At 46.2% G+C, this 19,462-nt stretch overlaps 1 protein-coding gene across 1 annotated transcript in view; it reads right to left on the bottom strand.

Annotated features, from left to right (window-relative positions):
- Nucleotides 1-17,851, bottom strand: part of LOC130116655 (melatonin receptor type 1B-B-like) — a 70,233-nt gene extending 52,382 nt beyond the window's left edge. The window contains exon 1 of the mRNA XM_056284631.1: nucleotides 17,644-17,851. Within this exon, the coding sequence (XP_056140606.1) occupies nucleotides 17,644-17,851 (208 nt within the window). The remainder of the gene's footprint in view (nucleotides 1-17,643) is intronic.
- Nucleotides 17,852-19,462: the final 1,611 nt, after the last annotated feature.

The following is a 19,462-nucleotide window of genomic DNA, read 5'->3' as shown; positions in this document are numbered from 1 at the left end:
ATTGTATTCTTACAACGAATTCGTCTTCTGCATCTAACCCATCCTACTGTATAGGAGCAGTGGGCAGCTGCAGCGCCCGGGGACAAACTCCACTTCTTCTTTCCATCGCCTTGCTCAGGGGCACAGGCAGGAGTATTAGCCCTAACGTGCATGTCTTTTTGATGCAGGTTTACCTGTGCTGACTCTGTGATAGTCTGTTTATTGTGTTGTTTTGTTCAGTTTTTGGCTGCTGTGTAGAGGGAGAGCTCGTTGTGTTTTGGAGCGATGCCCCTTTTCCAGGTGATTAGAAGGAGTTCTCTTTCTAGACTACTCCAAAACCCACCCCGGGAGAGGGGAGGGGGGGGGAAATGAATAGAATTAAAAGTTAATTAAATGAATCAAAAGCATTAAAATCAACAGAATTAAAAGTAGCGAAGGCCTATTTCTGGCAAACCTGTTTGAGCCGGCGCCGTTAGCGAAGACCACCTTGAACCCCGCGTTTCGGCGTGCGGAGGGGGAGCGGCTCCTGAGACGGACGGGAGGAGAGACGGGAAGGAGCGGGACCCAGAGAGACGTAAATAAAGTCTCTTTGAAGAGCCCCGGTAATGTGTGATCCCGTCTAACGCTTTGAAGCTTCGCAACACCCAAACTCCTTCAAAGACAAATATCAGGGGCAGAGCCATGGGAAGAGGCTTCAAGTTGGGGGGCGGGGGCGGGGGGCTGTAGTGGGAGGTGCAGTTTTTTGCGTGTACATGCTGGTGAATAGACCATACTTCATACACATACATTGATTCATCGAGTTTGAGTGAAAGCTTTTTTTTTTTTTTTTTGTGGAAATTATATTCATGGTGCGGCACGGTGGTTAGCGTGGCCGCCTCACAGCAAGAAGGTGCTGGGTTCAAGCCCCGGGGGAGTCCAACCATGGGGGTCGTCCTCTGTGTGGAGTTTGCATGTTCTCCCCGTGTCTGCGTGGGTTTCCTCCCACAGTCCAAAGACATGTAGGTCAGGTGAGTCGGCCATACTAAACTTGTCCCTAGGTATGAATGGGTTTGTGTGTGTGTGTGTGTGTCAGCCCTGTGTGACGGCCTGGCGGCCTGTCCAGGGTGTCTCCCCGCCTGCCGCCCAATGACTGCTGGGGTTGGCTCCAGCATCCCTGCAACCCTGAGAGCAGGATAAGCGGTTCGGATAATGGATGTATGGATGTATTTATACCATCACATGTTAATATAGGCTACTACAGTGTGAATCAAAAATGTGCCAGTCTTGCAACTACCAGGCCCCCTTGCACCCAGCACAGAAGAACATGCAGACAGACACGGAAAAACAGGTCCAAAAGGCTGTCGCACACAGCGGACAAGAACATATGCAAATACATACGATATTTTAACAGCAGAAATACACACCTTAACAGCACAATTACATTACACTCCGCCTCTGGGACAGGGCACAGACATCGGGCGCGCACACCCACACACACGACTATGCCTGCTCTCTCCGTTGGGTCGTCTGCTTGTGGGTCTTCAGATGGCTGTAGAGGCCTATCCATGATCCACATACTTTGGCGCAGTGTGGACAGGGGAAGGTGGTGGTGGTGGTTGGTGGTGGTTGAGCCTTGTTCTCTGTCTCCTTGTGGAGCTGTCACCTTTTCTTCTTCCAGGAGCACCTACCAGTGCAACGTGTTCCCAGTTGCTCGATGTGCTGTGGAGTTTCTTCAGACTGGTCTTGATATTGTCCTTGATTTAGCGTTATTTTTCCATTAATTACTATTCCACAGTAAGCCCGATATTAGTCCACAACGCCCGTTATTTGCAAATGAAGGCTTCAGCTACTTTAAAATGTTTCGTTGGTCCACCGGGAGCTCGCCGACCTTCCTTCAGCTGGGAGTGCGGGATCTGTTTGGAGGAGACGTGTGTTGGACGTGAGGATGACATGGCTTGTCCATCAGAGTTGGTGCTGCATTGCTGTGATGGCGATGCTAGTCATGTTGGCTTCCAACAGAACGCTGACGTTGGTGCGCCTGTCCTTCCTGCTGATCCTCAGGATCTTTTGTAAGAAGTTTTGGTGGTATTGTTCTCAGGGCTCTCAGGTGCCTGCTGTAGGTGGTCCATGACTCTGCTCCATACAGCAGGGTGGGGGAGAACAACAGCTCTGTAGACCAGGAGTTTTGTTTGGGCCTTCAGGTCTCGGTCTTCAAAGACTCTTTTCCCGAGTCTGGCATAAGTGCCCCTGGTACAACTCAGGTGACGGTTGACCTCAGGGTCGATGCCAGCTTTTGAGGAGAGAAGGCTGCCACGCGATCAACTTTTTCAAGAATTCTGCTGTCCACTTTTATGGTGGGCTGGGTAGATGGCCGGTTGGGCGAGGTAGATCAGAATCGGAATCAGAATCACAATACTTTATTTATCCCCGAGGGGAATTTTTGTCCTTACTGTTCACTGCAGTCTGTTCCTATCCTGTTTTGTTGCTGCCCTGAACCAGACCGTGATGGAGGGGAGGTGCACAGGACAGATTCAATGACTGCAGTGTAGAACTGGCTCAGCAGCTACTGTGGCAGACCAAATTTCCTCAATTGCCACAGAAAGAACAGCCTCTGCTGAGCCTTTTTGAGGATGGAGTTGAGGTTTGTCTCCCACTTCAGGTCTTTGGAAATGGCAGTTCCCAGAAACCTGAAGGTCTCTACGGTTGACACAGGGCTGTTGGATATTGTGAGGGGGAGCAGTGCTGAGGGGTGTCTCCACTGTCATCTCCACAGTATTGAGCATGTCCATCTCCACGTTGTTCTGACCACACCAGAGCACCAGCCGCTCAACCTCCCGCCGACACGCGGACTCGTCGCCATCCTGGACGAGTCCGATGACAGTTGTGTCCTCTGCAAACTTCAGTTTGAGTCTCCTCTTATCGTTGCTTTCTCTACTCTTTCCCATATCTTCATGCTGTGGCTGATCACCTTTATAATCCATTCTTCATAATCCTCAACAGAGCACAGTATGTTGTATGTATGTAGTATGACGTATACAGTATGAAGTATGAAGCTGAACTTTCAGCTAGGCTGGTGCTAAAAGACAGGCCTGCTCCCCTTGTAAAGGGCCGTGCTGAGAAGCCAGAAGCACAAGCTGTAATTAACATTACATCACTGAAATGTTTGCCTTGGACCAAATGGCTTGTGAGTACAGTTTCAGTGCAGACAATGGGCTTATACAATGAAGCTAAAGTTGTATAGGGGGCGAATGTTGATTTGCACAAAACAATACAGCCATGCACCAAGTAGTCAGGTACAATAATAATAATGATAATAATAATAATAATAATCATAATAATAATAATGGTGATTTGCACAAAACAATACATCCATGCACCAAGTAGTCAGGTACAATAATAATAATAATAATAATAATAAAATGAAATAAATAAATAAATAATAATAATAATAATAATAATGGTGATTTGCACAAAACAATACAGCCATGCACCAAGTAGTCAGGTACAATAACAATAATAATAATAATAATAATGGTGATTTGCACAAAACAATACAGCCATGCACCAAGTAGTCAGGATAATAATATTAAAATGAAATAAATAATAATAATAATAATAATAATAATAATAATGGTGATTTGCACAAAACAATACAGCCATGCACCAAGTATTCAGATATAATAATAATAATAACGTATCAAAATCAAAAATTAATAATATTAATAATAAAATAATAATAATAATAATACACTTTATTACAGTAATAAAACATAACAATAAAAATTAGATAATTAAAACAATAAAACACATGGCGTAGGAAAGTCAGAGGAAATGCTCACAGGAAGGCTAAACTATAAAAGTGTGTTTTAGGAAGCGACTCAGAAGAAGAGATAGACTGAGCCATCCTAACCTCCTCCAGAAGGTTGTTTCAAAGCTTGGGGGCCCTGATGGCAAATGCTCTGTCACCTTTGTTTTTTAGTCTGGATTTAGAGCAGCATTTGAGGACCTCGGGGCCTGTGACGGCACATGGGGGAGCTAAAAGGTCAGAAATATAGCTCGGAGCCAAACCGTTCTGAGCTTTAAAAGTGTTGAGTAAAACTTTAAAATCAGCTCAGTTACTAACAGGCAGCCAGTGCAAAGATGAAAGGATAGTTAAAGATATGCCTTTATTTCATCCATCCATCCATTATCACCGCTTATCCTACTCAGGGTCGCGGGGATGCTGGGGCCTAACCATATCCACTCAAAACCATGGCGTTATTTTCCCAGCCGCTGAGGATAAACCATCCCCCTAAACATAAAAAGGTTTCAGGTAATAAACACTCAAGTTGGATTTTTACACCAGAAGCAGTTATGCTCAGGCGAAGATATTCCAAGCCAAAAACCTGTCAAGCTACGGTGCTCTTGGTAAATGTGTGTACATGTTCTCGAAAACCTGTCTAGTTGAGTAGTATTATAAGCATTTAATGTACCCCAGCATATAAATAACCCACGATGCAGGGAGGTAGTATACAGGCGTTTGATGACAGCAGAATAACATTTTACTGGCGTCGTATTATTTCCTGACAGCAGACATTTTCCATTTTTGCCAGCATTTTCGCACATTTTTCACATGCACACCAATTAATGGGGGCAAAAATAGAAACATTTTTATATACGGCTTGTGATTGAAAGACTAAACTGGCCGTTATGTCACACAATAAGCAGGTATAATGAGTATAATATTTACCAGAGAATCAACTTTTTTTTCTTCTTTTATTTTTAGGAGTTGTTCCTTATCCGACGTGAGGGTCTAAGGGCAGGATGTTTTATTCCTGTCAAGCCCACTGAGGCAAATTTGTAATTTGTGATAATGGACTTTAGAAATAAAGGTGACGTGACGTCCTGCTGTAATCTTTGTTGCTGTGGATGTTCGTGTTGTCCACTGTCATATTCCGGATGGTATTCAGGCTCAAAAAAGTACGGATGGGTCTGAGAAGTTGCCTTTTCCAGTCACGAACAAGAAATTATGTTACTTAGTAGGTTAATAGTTTGTTTATGGAACCTCCTACACCGGTGTTGTATCAAACTCTGTTTCCCCCTAGCCAGACAAAAGCATTTGCATGGAAACAGGTTAGCTATCGATTATGATTAGGTTAAGGTAAGCACGAGGGTAAGCTTAGGGCAAGGCTGAAGTTAGGTCAAGGTTAGGGTTAGGTTGAGGTTAATCAAGTGTCCCGGTGTATCAAACTCTGGCTAGTGGGAAACAGATCTTGATGGGGAAACAGAGTTTGATACAACAAGCACTGGGCGCTGCCCTCTCAGCAGGCTTCCAAAAGTTGGCCAATCAGAAGAAAGTGAGCTCTTAGTGAGGGGAGCCTTAAAGAGAAACTTCTACTACTACTTTCGGCTGCTCCCATTAGGGGTTGCCACAGTGAATCCACCACTTCCATTTCTTCCTGTCTTCTGCATCTTCCTCTGTCACGCCAGCCACCCTCATGTCCTCCCTCGCTACATCCATAAACCTCCTCTTTGGCCTCCTTTTCCGCTTGCCTGGCAGCTCCATCGTCAGCATCCTTCTCTCAATATACTCAGCATCTCTCCTCTGCACATGTCCAAGCCATCTCAATCTTGCCTCTCTTGCTTTGTCTCCAAACCATCCAACCTGAGCTGTTCCTTTAATATATTTGTTCCTAGTCCTGTCTTTCTTCATCGCTCCCAACAAAAATCTTACCATCTTCAACTCTGTCACCCCCAGCTCCGCCTCCTGTCTTTTAGTCAGTGACACTGTCTCCAAACCATACAACATAACTGGTCTCACTGCCATCTTGTAAACCTTCCCTTTAACTCCTGCTGGTACCCTTCTTTTGCAAAATCTCCTAAAACTCTTCTCCACCCACTCCCACCTGCCTGCATTCTCTTCTTCACCTCTCTTCTGCAATCCCTGCTACTTTGAACAGTTGACCCCGAGTATCATCCACCTTCACCACCTCCACTCCTTGCATCCTCACCATTCCACTGTCCACCCTCTTGTTCATGCATATATATTCCATCTTGCCCCTCCTGACTTTCATTCCTCTTCTTTCCGGTACATACCTTCACCTCTCAAGGCTCTCCTCAACCTGCTCCCTACGCTCACTACAGATCACAATGTTATCCATGAACATCACAGTCCATGGAAACTCCTGCCTGATCTCGCCCGTCAACCTTTCTATCACCATTGTAAACAAGAAAGGGCTCAAAGCCGATCCTTGATGTATTTTCACCTCCACCTTGAACTCATCTGTCATTCCTGCCGCACACCTCACCACTGTCACGCTGCCCTCATACATATCCTGCACCACTCCTACATACTTCTCTGCAACTCCCAACATCCTCTTACGTACCACACCTCCTGTCTCGGCACCCTGACAAATGCTTTCTCTAAATCCACAAAGACACAAGGTAACTCCTTCTGGCCTTCTCTATACTTCTCAATCAACATTCTCAAAGCAAACATTGCATCTGTGGTGCTCTTTCATGGTATGAAACCATACTGCTGCTCGCTGATCATCACCTCTCCTCTTAACCTAGCTTCTATTACACTTTGCCATATCTTCATGTTTTGGCTGATCAATTTCATACCTCTGTAGTTGCTACAGTTCTGCACATCACTCTTATTCTTGAAAATTGGTACTTCTCCACTCCTCGGGCATCTTCTCACTTTCCAAGATTGTGTTAAACAATCTAGTTAAAAACTCCACTGCCATCTCTCCTAAACATCTCCATGCCTCCACAGGTATGTCATCTGAACCAACCGCCTTTCCACTCTTCATCTTCTTCATAGCTGCCCTCACTTCCTCCTTGCTAATCCACTGTACTTCCTGATTCACTATCCCCACATTATTCAACCTTCTCTCTCTCTCTCTCTCTCTCTCTCTCTCTCTCTCTCTCTCTCTCTCTCTCTCTCTCTCTCTCTCTTTCTCTTTCTTTCTTTCTCTCTCTCTCATTTTCTGCATTCATCAGCCCCCAAAGTACTCCTTCCACTTTCTCAACTCACTCTCTCCTCATTTGTTAGCACATTTCCATCTCTATCCTTGATCGCCCTAACCTGCTGCACATCCTTCCCAGCTTGGTTAATCTGTCTAGCCAATCAGTACAAGTCCTTTTCTCCTTCCTTAGGTTCCAACATCTCATACAACTCACCATACACCTTTTCCTTTGCCTTCGCCACCTCTCTCTTCGCTTTACGCTGCATCTCCTTGTACTCCTGTCTACTTTCTTCATCACTCTGACTATCCAACCTCTTCCTCTGTATACTTCCCTGTACATGCTCATTCCACCACCAAGTCTCCTTGTCTTCTTTCCTCTGCCCAGATGACACATCAAGTACCTTCCTAGCTGCCTCCCTCGCTATTTCTGCAGTAGTTGCCCTGCCATCCAGCAATTATTCACAACCACCCAGTGTCTGTCTTAACTCCCCTTCGAACTTTACACACTTCCTTCTTCAAATTCAACTCTGCCTTCAATCTCTACCTCATCTTGATACCTTAAAGTCATCCTACAGACCACCATATGATGCTGCCTAGCTATGTTCTCCCCTGTCACCACCTTGCAGTCTCAAATCTCTTCCAGATTGCGCCACCTGCATAAAATATAGTCCACCTGTGTGCACCTTCCTCCACTCTTATATGTCATCCTGTGTTCCTCCCTCTTCTTGAAATATGTATTCACCACCGCCACTTCCATCCTTTTTGCAAAATCCTCCACCATCTGTCCTTTCACATTCCTCTCCTTGACACCATACTACCTACCCATCACCTCCTCATCATCTCTGTTCCCTTCAGTAAGGGAACAGGTGTAATGGGCTTTAAAGAGGAATAACCCAAACATAGCCCAAACAGCCCATTTCAGGCAGAGGGTGAACCGAGGGGCTGCAAAAGGGCCAGTATGTGATAGATAAGATTTTTCTTTTAAACTGTGAATCATGCAAAGCTACTGTAGTTTGAGCCCCAGAATAGAAATATAGCACTGGAATGAGCATCATATGGCCACTTTAATAAACACTGATATCAAAATCATCGGCAAAGCACTAACAACCCAAACTGAAACAGTTATCTCAGCCTCAATTCGCCCAGAGCAAACAAGTTTTATTAAAGGCAGACATTCATCAAATAATGTGCCGTTTCAACCTGATAAATATATCCTACCAAAATGACTAAAACTATCATCTTTTCACTAGATTCTGAGAAGGCATTTGACAAAATAAACCTGACTTTTCTTATAAAAACGCCAAGAAAATTTGGTTTTAGACAGTTGTTTACACATTAGATTAAAACATTTTACAAGATACCACGGGTAGATATCTTACAAAAAACTTCATACTCTACAGAGGCACCAGATAAGAATGTCAACTGTCAGCTTCACTATGTCCACTCTTTATAGAACCATTGATAGCAGCAATACGCCAAATGACATGATTCCACATTAATAAGACAATGCATAAAATCAGCCTATATGCAGACGATGTATTCCTATTCCTATAAAATCCAAACAAATCAATCAAAGAAATGATCAAAACCATCAATACCTGGTTCGAATAGCCGGTTCGAATCCCCGTGTTATCTCTGGCTTGGTCAGGTGTCCCTACAGACACAATTGGCCGTGTTTGCAGGTGGGAATCTGGACGTGGGTATGTGTCCTGGTCACTGCACTAGCGCCTCCTCTGGTCAATCGGGGCGCCTATTCAGGGCGGAGGGGAAACTGTGAGGAATAGCGTGATCTTCCCACGCGCTACGTCCCCCTGGCGAAAACTCTCAGGTGAAAAGAAGCAGCTGGCAGCTCCACATGTATCAGAGGAGGCATGTGGTAGTCTGCAGCCCTCCCCAGATCAGCAGAAGAGGTGGAGCAGCAAGCGGGACGGCTCGGAAGCGTGAGATAATTGGATGTGTACAATTGAGGAGAAAAAAAGGGAGGGTGGGGGGACATCAATACATACTCCAACATCTGCTTATACAATAAACTGGAATAAATGCACCACACCCTACCAATATATGGATAGCTCTCATGCTACATCACAAACCCCTCACCTACCACTCACTACTGGCAACATCTTATACTTAGGTATAAAATTCTCCCCCAAGCTGTCAGAATTGTTCCACCTTAACGTCACTCCACTTTTAAAAACAATACAAGACAGCTTAAATGGATGACAATGCCACTTTCCATTATAGGATGCACTGCCACAATAAAGATGATGGTATTACCAAGAATCAATTACTTATTCACAATGATTCAACCCAACCCATACCAAAATGCTTCAACACACTGCAAATACTAATAACATTTTATTGGAAAAACAAACAACCCAGAACGCAACCAATCACCTCACAACAATCAACATTGAGGCCAAGAAGCACCAAATTTCCAACACTACTACTCAGCAAATCAATTACTATACCTTATTAAATGGATCTACGTGACCCATCACCACCACCTATGGCTAGATATATAGAACAAAGACATTGCCAAGATAGCAATCTCAGACCTACCCTTCCCCAGTGACACAATCAAACACCACAACTGCTTCAAAAACATTGCAATTGCTACAACTCTGACAGCTTCGTGGAAAGTCAATAAAATATATTTTAAAAACCACTACAATGACAGCTACCGCACAAACACCCTTAAGGCATAATCCAGACTTCACTGCAAATAAATCATCTTTAATAGGCACTAAATGGAAAGAGAAAGGGATTGCACACCTCTACCACATTTTTGACCATAACACTTTAACATTCCAACAGCTTATTGCTATATACAGCAATGAGAAACAACAATACTTACAATAGCTAATTAAACAATTCAATCAAGGCAAAATAGATATCTCTAGAGTACACCTGGAACAGCTGCCACTATTGGAAAGCATCAATAAAATTGCAAAATCAAATAAACCACTCTCAAAACGGTATAAACTCATAGTTTCCTCTGACTCTAACAATGCACCCCATATTCCAATAAATAAATGGAGAAAAGACCTCAATAGCCACACCAATGACCACTTTTGGAATGAAATCTGTGATAACATCTTCAGCATGTCTAAGAATACTAATGTAAGACTAATATGATACAAGGTCATTCATAGAACGCACATCACAAGATATATATATATATATAGCTAATGATTGCTTATGGCATGAAACAGGCTTGTACTGTCTCATAAAGAATTTACTTGACTCACTGGATTATATATATAATTAACAATTATATATATTATACATAATAGAATATAATTAATAATTAATTGTGAATAATTTAAAAATTTAATTGTCTTTTGGTTGTGTCTTTCAAATTGTGTTTACAATTTGACTAATCTCATTTATCTGCAAGAGTGGTGTACAGATAGCTTGTTATTTTATTGAAACATGAAACTGTAAAAATCCAAATAAAGCTGAATGGCAGTTCAAATAAAACATGAATCAGTAGCATTCTGCATAAATGTCTTGTTTCAGCTTTGCTTTTTGTAGTTCCCCCTGCCTTCATCATTGTGAATACAACCGATAAACTCCCCTTTTTTTCCACTGTAAATGATTTGAGGTCAAATCTGGTCCATCTGTGGGGTGAGTAGACAGGATTGGTATGGAGTGGCAGCTGCCACCCTTCCAAAACGTCTTGCCACGGGTGTCAGTTGTGTGTCAGTTGTCAAATATGGCATCAAGTTTGCCTTTTCAGTTGTAAGAAGAAGAAAAAATACCTGAAGGGGAAGGGTGACATAAGGAGAGGTTTGAGTAAAAGGCCATTTGGGGATTAATGGAGAGAGCCATCAAGAGGAACAGAGGCAGAAGACTGGGACTCGAAGGTATGAAGAAGAGGGTCAAGAGTTGAATCTTGACAACCATTTAAAGCCAAATTGAGTAAATCAGTGAGGTGGACAGAGAAACACAATGAGAGGAATCCAAAGAAGGTTGAATCAGTTCATCTGGACACAACATTTATTGAGAGAAACGTTTCATCACTCATCTAAGTGACCTCTTCATTCTCAGCTGACTGCAGTGTCCCCACCCTTATAAACAATACAGTGGCCTAACCACCCAAACCAACGTTGGTTTCATATGCAAATTGGCATGACCATTAACTAGAGTTTCAAAGGTCATGTGTACTATTCACAGAAGATTGGGGAATGGTTGCAATCACAACACTTTTAAGTTGGTGACAGATGTACCCCCCCCCCCGGTTCAGAGATAGTCGTTCACATAGATGACCCCTGACTCCCCGTTCAAACATCCTCATCCTTGAAAGAGTGGCCGCTGGCCTGTAGATGGGCGTAGACTGTGGAGTCCCGGCCTGACGTGTTAGCTCTCCTGTGTTGTGCCACCCTCTTGGCCAGCGTCTTGTTTGGTTTCCCCGAAGTACAAGCATGGCAGTCCTCCTGGTACTTAACATAAGGATGTGCTCCTTTTCTCCTCAATTGCACTTGGCCAATTACCCCATTCCTCCGAGCCGTCCCGGTCGCTGCTCCACCCCCTCTGCCGATCCGGGGAGGGCTGCAGACTACCACATGCCTCCTCCCATGCATGTGGAGTCGCCAGCCGCTTCTTTTCACCTGACAGCGAAGAGTTTCACCAGGGGGACGCTAGTGCAGTGACCAGGACACATACCCACATCCGGCTTTCCACCCGCAGACACAGCCAATTGTGTCCGTAGGGACGCCCGACCAAGCCGGAGGTAACACGGGGATTCAAACCGGCGATCCCCGTGTTGGTAGGCAACGGAATACACAGATGTCCCGACGTGCACATCCTTGATAGGGAGGAACACTATTTTGAATGGCGAGTCAAACAGGCCATCTATGTGAAGAGGGAACGACACATCCCTGAACCGAGGGGGGGGGGGGGGTTGCTCAGTGTACATCTGTCGCCGTCTTACAATGCTGTGATTGCAACCTTTCCCCAGTCTTCCGCTAATAGTACACATGGCCATTGAAACTGGTTAATGGTCACGCCTATTTGCATATGAAACCAGCGTCGGTTTGGGTGGTTATGCCACTGTATTGTGTACAAAGGTGGGGACACCTGCAGTCATCTGAGACTGAAGAGGTCTCTTAGATGAGCGATGAAACGTTTCTCTCAATAAACGTTGTGTCCTGATGAACTGATTCAACTTTCTCTGATTTCCTTACCTGGATTATTGAGCATGCATACGGACACAAAGAGGGGAATGAATAACGGCACACAAAATGATGAGAAGAAGAGGAGTGACGAAGAGTCCACAGTATATGGCCCCTGCCCCGATGGTCCCTCGTGGTTTACTATTTCTTTTTCTACTTTCAAATACAGTAACATAACAGTACAAAAAAAACCATAAAGATGAACCAGTGCTTACTATAGCTGATATCTGCCCAGCCAATCATAGTCTAGAATATATAGTATATAATAATAATAATAATAATAATAATAAATTGTATTTGCACAGCACTTTTCAAGTACTCAAAGATGCTTTATATATGTTAAAATAAACATAAAAGCAACGCACCATAAGCATAGAACACACAACGTTCATCACACATTAAAAACAATTATGAAGAGGTGAGTTTTGATTAGTCATTTTAGTATGGACAGATCGGTAATGGAGCAGGTCAGTGAGGTAGGAGGGGGCCTGGTTATGGAGGGCTTGGTGAGTGAGGAGAGAGACTTTGGATTGGATCCGTTGTGGGACAGGGAGCCAGTGGAGCTTGTGGAGGACAGGGGTGATGTGGTCACAGGAGCAGGTGTGGGTGAGCAGGTGGGCAGCAGAGTTCTGAATGCACTGAAGTTTGTTTAGGATTTGGATGATGTGTCATAGAGAATGCTGTTACAGTGGTCAATTCCGGATGTGATGAAGGTATGGATCGAGGTTTCAGCAGCAGAGAAGGAGGGTGATGGGAGGTGATGAGCTATGTTTTTTAGAAGGAAAAGGGCAGTTCTGGTGATCTCATTGACATGGTGTTCACAGGAGAGGTTGCTGTCGAAAATTATTCCAAGGTTGTGGAGGTGGGGGAAGAAGAAAGAGTGGAGTTGTCTATCGGGTGGCAGAAATTGTGAGTGGTTTTAGTATGGGATTTGGGACTGATGATAATCATGTTAGCTGTATCACAATTTAGTTTGAGGAAGTTGGCTTGCATCCATAGTGTAATTTAAGTGAAGAAGTTGGTCAGACTGGAGTAGCGTAACAGTGGAAGTGGAGACCATGAAGACGTACGATATACCAAGGGGGAGCATGTAAAGGGTGAACAGGAGAGGACCAAGCACTGAACCCTGGGGGATACCTTGGGATAAAAAGAGCGGTGAAGGAGGTGCAGTTGTTGATGCTGATAAACTGTTGCCCGTCTGTAAGACATGACTCTAGCCATGTTGAGGGAGGATTCAAGGCGGGAGAGAAGAATGGTTTGGTTGATGGTGTCAAAAGCTGTAGTGAGGTCAAGGAGGATGAAAATGCTGAGGTGACCAGAGTCTGCGGAGAGGAGGAGGTCATTAGTGACTTTAAGGAGGGCAGGTTCTGTGCTGTGCTCTAAGTGGAAACCAGATCGAAATGCTTTGAACAGGTCGTTGGAGATGAGGTTAGCTTTGAGTTGGGAGGCAACAACACGTTCCAGTATTTTTGCCAGGAAGGGGAGATTGGAGATGGTCCGGAAATTGCTCATCATATCAGGGTTGAGTCTAGGTTTTTTTTTTTAGGATGGGAGTGACAGCAGCCAGTTATGGGGGACTGAGCCATAGCTGAAGGAGGAGTTAATGATTTCTGTGAGAAGTGAGGAGATAGCTGGGAGGCAGCGCTTAACAAGATTGGATGGGATGGGATCCACAACACAAGTGGGGGCTTCTTGTTCCTACCATAAAGTTGGACAGAGCGCCATTAGGGACAAAGGGGAGAACTCTGACAGGGGCTGAGTGGTAAAATGGGGGAGGAGGGTGGACGGGGTGGGGGAGGTGGTCAGGTTGCTGTCGATGGTGTCACTTTTAATTTGGAAAAATGAAAAGAAAGAGTGGCACTTTTTTAACTGTGAAAGAACTGGAGGTACTGTCACTTGGTTTGAGAAGGTTGCCTATTGTGGCACAGTGAGCCATGGGGTTGGTGGAGCCCGAGTGTATGAGGTGTGAGCAGTAAGTGGACCGGGCTGTAATGAGAGCATCTTTGTATTGTTGAGAGTAGTCTGTGCAGGCTTGTAGGCTTTTTTTTAATCCCTGCCCAGTAGTGTTTTCTTTATTTTTGATGTTTTGCCAAACACACTAGCATTGAATAGTAAGCCGTGGTTTGAATCCGATGAGGGTTAAACCTGAATAATTAAGCCAGCTCTATGGAAGTGTTAAGGTAAATATTTTGTGTTTTTTAAAAAAAAAATTATTTCTAGTTTTTCCCCTTATCCCACCCGATTAACCCTAATGGCCTATGGCCGGAACTCTTGTCGAATACCTCCCCTGGCTCACGTTTCCACAGGAAGGAGATAGTCGTTACACCAGCTTCCTACAAACTCGTGTCGGCTGCTCTCGCTACTTTCCACGCGGCAGCCTCGCATGGATTGCGTCACCTTCAGGCCGCGAAGGAGACGTAGGGAGAACGCTTTCAGTTGCTTGGCTGCAGGCGCCCGGGTAGGCCAGAGGGGTCGCTGGAGAACGACGAGTCCCCGAACACTACACTGATCTACACCCACTATCCCTCGGGCAAGGGTGGCCTAATGAATGCCGGACCCCGTGGACTTGTTACTTATTTCTCAAACGCATCCTAGTTCAGAAATTCAGAAAGCCAACACACACACCCAATTGTGAGCTTTAGAGAGTTAAAACTGTAAAATGTAAAGTAACAGTTGTTTAAATGAAAACTGGAGTTAGTGAAGTTTTTACCCAGGCCTGGATCATGTAAATATATATATATATATATATATATATATATATATATATATATATATATATATATATATATATATATGCATTACACACAACCAAAGACTAAAATTTACAATTTCATTTTGCTTCAGAGACAAATCAATTTATCATAGCATTTCTCACGTTGACGTCATAGGTCAACACTCTGCAAACTATGTTGGTTTTACTTAATGTAGTAATACTGTTTGGAAAATATAATTGCTCCGTCAGCATTGCCATCAAGGCAAAACGTCACTGAATGCCTTCGAATACTGAGTCAAGTATTCATCTGATGTAATGAGCAAGTAATCCATGAACATGTCCCGCGTCACACCGCCCTTACACGTCTCCTTCCTCCGCCCCATGTGCACTAACTTTGGACAATCTACTGGGCCTGAGTGAAGACGGTAATTAAGGAGTGTTTTTTTATAGTTTGATTATTATACCATATAAACAATGTCCTGGTACATCTAACCCATGAACAGCATCTGGTTCAACTAACAGAGTAAGTGAATTTCAAGTAGGGGCGTGGCCACGTGGGGTCAGGGGCCCATTGGTCAGAGCACGGCCCCCCGCTAGCCCCCGCCCCCCTTCCCCTGTCCCGAGTGGGTAAAAAAACAAACAAAAACACCTGCACAGAAACAGTCAAATGGAAGCTGAAATACATGCATTATTATTATTAGCCTATTATTATTAAGTCTTGTCCTTTGCCACTAAAGTTATGAGCCCAGTGGGCTATTTTTAAGGGACCACCCACTGAGCCGCACGGAATGTTCAGTGGGTCAACAGCTTGGGACACAGCGCCACGCTCAAGCGTAGGCACTCTGACAAGCCCTTGGAAGCTAGGATACCTTACCAAGGCAACAGGTGAGCTGGTGGTACATGGTACTTGAAATGATGAGATTATATAAAGTTATTTCCACACTTAATTTAATGTGCTAGAATGTGTCGACATAGTGGAAATTGAGCAGAGTGGGCTGAGTTTAGTGCGGCTGCAGTTAGCTTTGCAAGCTCGCAAGATAGCTAGCTAACCTCTGACTAGCGCATTTTCCCTTCATGCCATTGAAATACTATATGACATTTCTGTCTTCGGTCTTTACACTTTACAACACTTAAACCATACCCATTGCATTAACACCCGTGCATGGGACATGTAGATTAGATGAATGATACCATTCCATACCCTTTGGCTATACACAACCCATGGCATTGTTAAAAGGGCTATCATAATCTTCAAAATTAGTTTTAAAATAGTAGTTTTGACAAGTGCCACCCTAATTAAATGGCTGGCCCCAGCTGCCCCCCCCTATAAAAAAAGTCCTGGCTACGCCCCTGATTTCAGGAGATATTTGCAGTATGTTGGTTTGCCTTATTAGAGCCATGGATAGAACTCCGATGTACCTGGCGTCAGGGTAGCGTAGCGGTCTACTCCGCTGCCTACCGACACGGGGATCGCCGGTTCGAATCCCTGCGTTACCTCCGGCTTGGTCGGGCGTCCCTACAGATACATTTGGCCCATGTGTGCGGATGGGAAGCCAGATGTGGGTATGTGTCCTGGTCGCTGCACTAGCGCCTCCTCTGGTCGGTCGGGGCGCCTATTCGGGGTGGGGGTGGGGGACTGTGGGGATGGCGTGATCCTCCCACGCGCACGCGCTACGTCCCCCCTGGTGAAACTCCTCACTGTCAGGTGAAAAGAAGCGGCTGGCGACTCCACATGTATGGGAGGAGGCATGTGGTAGTCTGCAGCCCTCCCCGGATCGGCAGAGGGGGCGGAGCAGTGCTTCAGGACGGCTCGGAAAAGTGGGGTAATTGGCCAAGTACAATTGGGGCAAAAAATGGTGAGGGGGGGGGGGGGGACTCAGATGTAGGCTTTCTATCAGCGATGACCATGTGCCACGTGCCATGTGCCATTCAATTCCTCGGTTATCTTCAGCCAGACAGGAGGAGCGACCAGTAAAACCAGCTGGTGTAGCGTTGGGCTGGAAGAAGAACCTACACACACCACATGGTCTACATGGCAGGACCACCGAGCTTGGGTATGGATGACAACATGGCCTCTGTTATCACCTGACTGAACTGTAAATGCCCACATATGGACTACATACGTGCACAGACGTCCGTCTTTCATAACGACCCCTCAACACGCGAGAGAAGTGGTTTCAGTTCGTTTTCACATGTCAACTAGTTTTGTCCTGGGAGGGGGGGGGTTCACGACCCCCCTGAGAAAGCAAACTTATAACACATGACTGTCACTGCTGATTTCCTGCATCGCAGAGCACACGTGTGCTCCGAGTAGCTCGCATCGTGTGAAAACACCCCATTGATCACTAATGGAGCCGAATGTCAATTCTATGGATCAATACTTATACGCGAGTGGGCTCATACACACTATTATACTACACACACACACACACACACACACACACGGGGGGGGGGACAGATCTCTGTAACACATCATCAGTAAATGTAAGGACACCTCATTGCCTATGGATGCAGCTGAAACTGGCGGTGCAGCTCCGCCGAGTGTAAGCCAAGGGACGACAAGGCGCGCAAGACAAACGGGGGCGCGCCGTCTATCTTTTAATGACCTGGGGGGAGGGGAGGGGGGGGAGTCAAACTGTAGCTCGAGCTAACACATAATCACTTATTAAAAAGAAAGAAAGGAAAAAGAAAAGATGGACCGTGCAGCCGTTACTCTGTTGTGTTGCGTTGAGGACGCAGCGCACCAGTGCGTCGCAGCGGCAAATGCGCAGCTGCAAGTGCGTGTGAGCTGCGCGGGCGGCTCGGGCTGCACGGGCGGCACGGGCGGCTCGGGGCGGACAGGTCTTACCGGAGTTCCTCAGCTTTCGGTTCCTCAGCACCGAGATGATCACCAGCAGGTTCCCGAGCACGTCCACCACCGTGGTGAAAATCAGCACGCCGGCCAGGACCGCGATGACCCACACGGGCCGGCCGCTCGCCTCGGCGGCCGGCGCGCGCTCCAGCAGCCCCAGTCCCGCCTCCGTCCGGTTCTCCAGGACCGTCAGCGCGTCCGGCATCACTGGGCCGACTCGGCGGGGCTCGGGACCCGGAGCATAGCGCGTCAGAGGAGCCTCCCGCCGCTCCCGCGATAAGTTTGCTATTTCAGGACGAGGCTCGAGTTGACGCGTGTAAAGTTACAGCACGCGCGGCATGCTTCATTTCGTACCCCCCCCCCGTCCTCCCTCCCTCCCTCCCCCCCCCCCAAAAAACCCCGACACGCTGTCCGGAGAGACGACGCTGCTGTGTCAAACTGGCGAGGACGCGTCTGCTGTCGGCTTATCTACCGAGGACGACGCACAGTCCCGTTTAGTCCATACCGCCATGCGTCCTGTTGATGAGCCACCCTCGTCTTCTTCAACTTTCGCCCTGCCGAGCCGGTGTCATCTCGAGGTAAACACGCTGCCAGCGCGTGCACGCTGTCGAGACGGCGGCTGCCCCCCCCCCCCCCGTCCAGACGCCTGCGGCGGCTCACTTCATTCAGCTGCTGCTGCTGTTGTTGTTGCTGCTTTTTTCAGTCATCGTGGAAACACGGGAGCGCGTCTCGGCTGTTGGCACCGACTGGCGCAGCCGCTGAAGTGCGACGCATCGCCCGATCGGGATGAACGGGATCCCTCTCATCAATTAAACACAAAACCAAAAAAACAGAAGAAGAAGAAGAAGAAGAAGAAGAAACAAGGCCCGTCCCGCCTGTAAGTCGGCCAGTTGGTGTAAGTCAACCTCTCAGCAGGGCTGGTGAAGAGGCTCTCGTGCTGACTCCCACTCTCAGACGGGGGAGATGGTGCAAGCGAGGAGGCAGAACTACGGTTTACACAAGGCTTGTGTTACTCATGACGCCCCCCCCTCCCCCTTCACTTTCTCACATGACCGTGCAGGCTGAGGTGCACAGCTCCGTGAAGCGCCACTACACACGGGGGGGGGGGGTTCCCTCGTGTTTCGTGTAGGGTAGATGAGGGCTCCCAAAAATCCCATGTCTGAATACACCACATTAGCAGTATGTCCCCTCTCCTCTCCCCGGACAGAGGACAAAAATCAGATCGCTGCCAACGGGGAGCAGATCCCGCCATTTCAGACCAACTGGTCGAGGCGAATGTGCAGATCACTTATTTATCAATTTATTCGTTACATTGATTAGCTGAATCTGTCTGTCTGTCTCTGTCTGTCTGTCTGTCTGTCTGTCTACAATCCTACATGCAGTCAAGACCCTGAAAAACAACAAAACCCCTGGACCTGATAATATTCCGGCCGAAATCCTCAAAGAAGGAGGCTACCTCTGTACGAGGACACTGTATCTCTATATCCTTGAGGTGTGGAGTCGCGAGTGTGTCCCCCAACAGTGGAAAGACGCCAACATTGTGGCCATTTATAAAAACAAAGGAGACAAATCCATCTGCTCCAACAGTAGGGGTATTTCACTACTGGCCGTTGCCGGAAAGGTTATAGCCAAGATCATCCTCCGCAGACTAACACTCGCAATAGCCGAACGGGTCATACCAGAGTCACAATGCGGCTTCCGAGAGGATAGAGGGATCGTTGACATGATCTTTGTCACACGCCAGCTCCAGGAGAAATGCCAAGAACAGCGCAAGGATCTATATATAGCATTCATAGACCTCTCAAAGGCTTTTGAT

This window comes from Lampris incognitus, chromosome 8 (genome assembly GCF_029633865.1).
Source record: "Lampris incognitus isolate fLamInc1 chromosome 8, fLamInc1.hap2, whole genome shotgun sequence".
In the NCBI taxonomy this organism is placed as follows: Eukaryota; Metazoa; Chordata; class Actinopteri; order Lampriformes; family Lampridae; genus Lampris; species Lampris incognitus.
The sequence above is the reverse complement of the archived record's forward strand: the minus strand, read 5'-3'. Positions and strand labels throughout refer to the sequence as shown.